This window comes from Malaclemys terrapin, chromosome 1 (assembly GCF_027887155.1).
Source record: "Malaclemys terrapin pileata isolate rMalTer1 chromosome 1, rMalTer1.hap1, whole genome shotgun sequence".
NCBI lineage: Eukaryota > Metazoa > Chordata > Testudines > Emydidae > Malaclemys > Malaclemys terrapin.
Window position 1 is genome coordinate 17,186,557 of NC_071505.1, and position 6,014 is coordinate 17,192,570.

General features: G+C 51.8%; 1 protein-coding gene across 1 annotated transcript; it reads left to right on the forward strand.

Moving 5' to 3' along the window:
- The first annotated feature begins 360 nt into the window (after positions 1-360).
- On the forward strand, positions 361-2,531 carry LOC128830605 (myb/SANT-like DNA-binding domain-containing protein 1). The gene is made up of 2 exons (XM_054016470.1): positions 361-1,016; positions 2,011-2,531. Exons 1-2 carry the CDS (start codon positions 440-442, stop codon positions 2,484-2,486), a joined length of 1,053 nt encoding a protein of 350 aa, XP_053872445.1. The 5' UTR covers positions 361-439; the 3' UTR covers positions 2,487-2,531.
- Positions 2,532-6,014: the final 3,483 nt, after the last annotated feature.

Sequence of the window (6,014 nt, forward strand, 5' to 3'; positions counted from 1 at the left end):
GTGGAAATCGTCGTGAACATTATTAGCACTGAGCCTTGTGAGAGTAGTGAAGAATTTGTTAAAAATACTTAGGCCTGGTCTACACTAGGCGTTTATGTCGAAGTTAGCGCCATTACATCGAATTAACCCTGCACCCGTCCACACCGCGAAGCTATTTAGTTCGATATAGAGGTCTCTTAAATTCGACTTCTGTACTCCTCCCCGACGAGGGGAGTAGCGCTAAATTCGACATGGCCATGTCGAATTAGGCTAGGTGTGGATGGGAGTTATCCCAGAGTGCACCACTCTGTTGACGCTCTGGACAGCAGTCCGAGCTCGGATGCTCTGACCAGCCACACAGGAAAAGCCCCGGGAAAATTTGAATTCCTTTTCCTGTCTGGCCAGTTTGAATCTCATTTCCTGTCTGGACATCGTGGCGAGCTCAGCAGCACTGGCAACGATGCAGAGCTCTCCAGCAGTGATGGCCGTGCAGTCTCAGAATAGAAAGAGGGTCCCAGCATGGACTGATCGGGAAGTATTGGATCTGATCGCTGTGTGGGGCGATGAGTCCGTGCTTTCCGAGCTGCGCTCCAAGAAACGGAATGCAAAGATCTACGAGAAGATCTCTAAAGACATGTCAGAGAGAGGATACAGCCGGGATGCAACGCAGTGCCGCGTGAAAATCAAGGAGCTGAGACAAGGCTACCAGAAGACCAAAGAGTCAAACGGACGCTCCGGATCCCATCCCCAGACATCCCGTTTCTACGAGGCACTGCATTCCATCCTAGGTGCGGCCGCCACCACTACTCCACCACTGACCGTGGACTCTGAGGATGGGATATTGTCCACGGCCGGTTCCTCGGACATGTTAGCGGACGGGGAAGATGAGGAAGGAGATGAGGAGGATGAGGCAGTCGACAGCGCTTACAACGCTGATTTCCCCGACAGCCAGGATCTCTTCATCACCCTTACAGAGATCCCCTACCAACCGTCCCCAGCCGTTAACCCGGACACAGAATCTGGGGAAGGATCAGCCAGTAAGTGTTTTAAACATCTAAACATTTATTTTTAACAGAACAGGAATATTAAGAATAACAACAATGGGTTTCTCATGATTAGTTTGCCCTAGGCACTTAACGTTTCAGTCCTGGGCAGTGCAACTATTGAAAAAAAATCTAACAATGTCCGGTTTAGCATGATTGTTCTGCCCAAGCCGCTCTACTGTTTAGTCCCTGCCAGTGCAGCTACAGTAAAATGCAGTCTATATGTCCGGGGATAGAGCAGAAATCCTCCTGGGACATCTCGAGGAAGCTCTCCTGGAGGTAATTGGAAAGCCGTTGCATCAGGTTCCTGGGGAGAGCGGCCTCATTGGGTCCTCCGTAGTATGACACGTTTCCGCGCCACGAGACAATCAAGTACTCAGGGATCATTGCCCTGCACAGCAGGGCGGCATACGGCCCTGGTCTTTGGAGGCTTTCCCGAAGCATTCTTTCTTCATCGCTGTCTGAGATCCTCATCAGGGTGATGTCGCTCATGGTGACCTGCTTTGAATTAGGTAGGGGAATGTTAGTGTTGGGACTGCTTGCCCGTTCCTTTACAGAACTGTAACCGCTGGTTTGCAGCCACGCGGTGGAGGCGGGAGAGGGGCAGCCTACAGGGATCGTTCCCGGGGACAGCCACGAGGGGGTGGGACAGGGGCAGAGTTCCTGCTTGCCGGATTGCTGGCAGCAGGGACTGACATTGCTTTCAATGTGAAAGGAGGCCAGTGCAAATATTAAAGTTTTAAGCTGCCACAAGTCTACGGCTTACCATGTCTGCCTGCTACACAAATTCCGGTGTCCTGCCCCGCTTCTCAGATCTGCTGTGCAAGACCCCAGGCACTGAATGCGAAGGCCGAGAATTCGACCTTGCCCTGAATGCGCATGTGATAGGTGCTGTGCATGGTCTTGTTCACAGAGATAGACTATGTTCTTTGTTCACAACTACATTTATCTTTCTGAGGAATTCACTCCCTTTTTCCCATTCCCACAGCCACATCTGCGACTGTCTCACAACCTAGCCTGGCATCACACTCCCAGAGGCTAGCGCAGATTAGGCGTAGAAAGAAGAGGACACGGGAGGACATGTTCTCGGAGCTTATGGGCTGCTCCCGAGCCCAGGCAGCACAGCAGACCCAGTGGCGGGAGAACTTGTCCCAAATGCACCAAGCACACATGGAACGGGAGGAGAGGTGGCGGCAGGAAGACCAGCAGGTGACTCAAACGCTGCTTGGACTAATGAGGGAGCAAACGGACACGCTCCGGCGCCTTGTGGATGTTCTGCAGGAACGGAGGCAGGAGGACAGAGCCCCGCTGCAGTCTATCTGTAACCGCCCTCCCCCGCCACCAAGTCCCATACCCCCCTCACCCAAAGTGCAAAGAAGGAGGGGCGGCAGAGTCCGTGCAAACTCTCACTCCACCCCTGCAGACAGCTCTAGTAGTAGAAGGCTCTCATTCCCCAAAATTTGACAAGTTCTTTCCTTCCCGCCTCACACAAGCCCCCGTCCAAGTTTCACCTCCTAGTTCCATGTGTAGTTGCTAATAAAAAATAAGTTTCTGTTAATTATTGTTTCCATCATGTTCTTTTGGAGGAGGGGGGGAAGGGGGTTGGTAATTGGACAGGACAGTCACCTTTGGCAGGGTACATAGGCGGGGGCAGGTCCAGCAGCAGGGCACATACACAGTGCAGTCACTACTTACCCTGGTCAGTCTGGGAGGTGGTTTTAATGTTCTGTGGTGCGGGGTGGGTTGCTCTGTGACTTTGTGGCAGGGGAGGGCAGTTACAGATCTTATGCGGTGGTCCTTATCCTGGATCACAGAGCCACGCAGCAGGGGATCTGTAACCGTCCTCCCCCTGCCACAAAGTCACATAGCCCCCCCATACACACAGTCCCGATCAGGAGGGGTGACAGGCTCCGTTGAAACAACCAGTCCACCACAGCGGAGCCTGTCAATCCTGGAGTTTAGAAGCGTCATTTGCATCACTACACTATACCCGCTCCCCACCACAGTCTGCGTCCCAGGTTTAAAACATTCCCGCGATAACAGTAATAAAGAAAACGGTGTTCATTAACAAAGTAGAAGTGATTTTATTTCTAAACGTGTGTTGGAAGGGGGGGAGAAGGGGGTATGTAACTGGAGAGGATAGTCAACATTAACTGGGTAAAGAAACGGGGGCAGGTTCGGCTTCTCTGTACACAAACTTTACAGTCACAGGTTACCCTGCTCACTCAGGAACTTAGCTTTCAAAGCCTCCCGGATGCACAGCGTGTCCCGCTGGTCTCTTCTAATCGCCCGGCTGTCTGGCTGGGCGTAATCAGAAGCCAGGCTATTTGCCTCAACCTCCCACCCCGCCATAAAGGTCTCCCCCTTGCTCTCACAGAGATTGTGGAGCACACAGCAAGCTGCTATAACAATGGGGATATTGGTTTCGCTGAGATCACAGCGAGTCAGTAAGCTTCTCCATCTCCCCTTGAGACGGCCAAAAGCACACTCCACCACCATTCTGCACTTGCTCAGCCGGTAGTTGAAGAGTTCTTTTTCACTGTCCAGGGCGCCAGTATAGGGCTTCATGAGCCAGGGCATTAGCGGGTAGGCTGGGTCCCCGAGGATGACTATAGGCATCTCCACATCCCCAAGAGTTATTTTGTGGTCCGGGAAGTAAATACCTTGCTGCAGCCGTCTAAACAGACCAGAGTTCCTGAAAACACGAGCGTCATGAACCTTGCCCGGCCATCTGACGTAGATGTTCGTAAAACGTCCCCTGTGGTCCACCAGTGCTTGCAGCACCATGGAAAAGTAGCCCTTTCTGTTAATGTACTGGTTGGCCTGGTGGTCCGGTGCCAGGATAGGGATGTGAGTTCCATCTATGGCCCCACCGCAGTTTGGGAATCCCATCGCTGCGAAGCCATCTATGATCGCCTCCACGTTTCCCAGGGTCACTACCTTTGACAGCAGTACATCAACGATTGCCTTGGCTACTTGCATCACAACAACCCCCACGGTAGATTTGCCTACGCCAAAGTGGTTCGTGACTGACCGGTAGCTGTCTGGCGTTGCAAGCTTCCAGAGGGCTATGGCCACTCGCTTCTGGACAGTCAGGGCTGCTCGCATCCGGGTGTCATTGCGCTTCAGGGCAGGGGACAGCAACTCACAAAGTTCAAGGAAAGTTCCCTTCCGCATGCGAAAGTTTCGCAGCCACTGGGATTCATCCCAGACCTGCAGCACTATGCGGTCCCACCAGTCCGTGCTTGTTTCCTGGGCCCAGAATCGCCGTTCCACGGCATCAACATGACCCATTGCCACCGTGATGTCCTCGGCGCTGGGTCCCGTGCTTTCTGAGAGGTCTGTGCTACTCTCAGACTTCAGGCCCTCACCGCGGTGCCGTAGCCTCCTCGCCTGACTTATCTGCATCTGCCTCAGGGAAAGGTGGATGATAAGCTGCGAGGCGTTGAGAACGGCCACAACTGCAGCGATGGTCGCAGCGGGCTCCATGCTCGCAGTGCTGTGGCGTCCGCGCTGTCACTGACTAGAAAAGGGCGCGAACTGATTGCCCGCCGGCGCTTTCAGGGAGGGAGGGCGGGAGTGATGGACGGATGACGACAGTTACACAAAAGCACCCTCGACACATTTTTTTTACCCAGAAGGCATTGGCGGCTCCACCCAGAATTCCAGTGGGCAGTGGGGACTGCGGGAACTGTGTGATAGCTGCCCACAGTGCACCGCTTCCAATGTCGATGCTTTCCCCGTTAGTGTGGACTCACAAACTCGAATTACTGTCCTTAGTGTGGACACACACGTTCGACTTTGCAATATTGATTCCAAGAATTCGATTTAAGTAAAATCGAACTACTCTCGTAGTGTAGACATACCCTAAGGTAACTGGCATAGATTGTAAGGTTGGAGGGACACAGCGTCCCAAGTCACTTTGGTCAAGCAAAGGCTTAAACAGATTTTCTACTGGCCTCACATGTTGGAGACAGTAAAAAATTATTGTGTCTTATGTCAGAAGCGTAAGAAGTTAAAGGCACCCTGACTTTTCAGCCATTGCGTATCATTAAGGAGGTTTTTGCCAGAGTGTCTGTAGATATTGTAGGGCCCAGGGATAGATTCTAGTGAAAAGAAATTATTTCAGAAAACTTTGGCTTCTTGACAATAGAGAAACATCCTCATTTCTACTCAGGGTAATGATCACCTCAGTTTCAAGGAAATAAGAGACAGTGGAATGAGATACAAAAAGTAGCTGTATGAAAAATGTGGGACAAATCTTAAGGAGCGTCACACTGTTTTATTAGTCCGTATGTTAGGTTTGCAGCCCCCAGCTCTGAACCCCACAGTTCTTACACCTTCTCATGCCAAGGCTTTCACAAATCTTCATCCTAGTGGGTGGAGAGTGGCTACCTGGCTGGTTGGGGAACCCAGGCCCTCCTGCTCCTCTGGGTTCCAGCACAGGGACCCTGTATTAAGCAGGCACAGTCTGTGTATTCAGACCCTCCCTGCTACCTCTCTGGGCTTCTTCCTAACTGAGTTGGTCTGCAGGCCTTTCTCACAGCCCCATCCTGGGCCCTGTGTGTACCTGTATTTCTCAGAGGTTTCAGACCTCATTCCTCGATCAGGGCCATGACTCGCAGGATTCTTCCCTGGAGTTCTCTAACAATTCCCAATTCTCAAACCAAAAGTACAAACTTAAACCCCTTACACCTTTCCCAGGCTTGAATTTTAGCCCTTCCATGGTTTTCCCCAATACTTAGGCCAGTCTACACTACAGACCTAGATCAGTATAATTGTTGCTCAGGGATGTGGAAAAATCCACAACTCTGATTGACGTAGTTATACTGACCTAACCCCCCATGTAGACAGCACCATGTCAATGGGAGAGCTTCTCCCATCAGCATAGGAGCATCTTCACTAATGCGCTACCGTGCAGCTGTGCTGTCGTAGCCTTGTCCGTGAAGACAAGCCCTTAGAGTGCAGGAATTTCCAGCCTCCTCTCTCTCA

Coding starts and splice junctions, on each gene's coding strand:
- LOC128830605 (XM_054016470.1), top strand. CDS start 440: ATGCAGAGCTCTCCAGCAGTGATGGCCGTGCAGTCTCAGAATAGAAAG. Junction 1,017..2,010: donor ATCTGGGGAAGGATCAGCCA/GTAAGTGTTTTA, acceptor CCATTCCCACAG/CCACATCTGCGACTGTCTCA.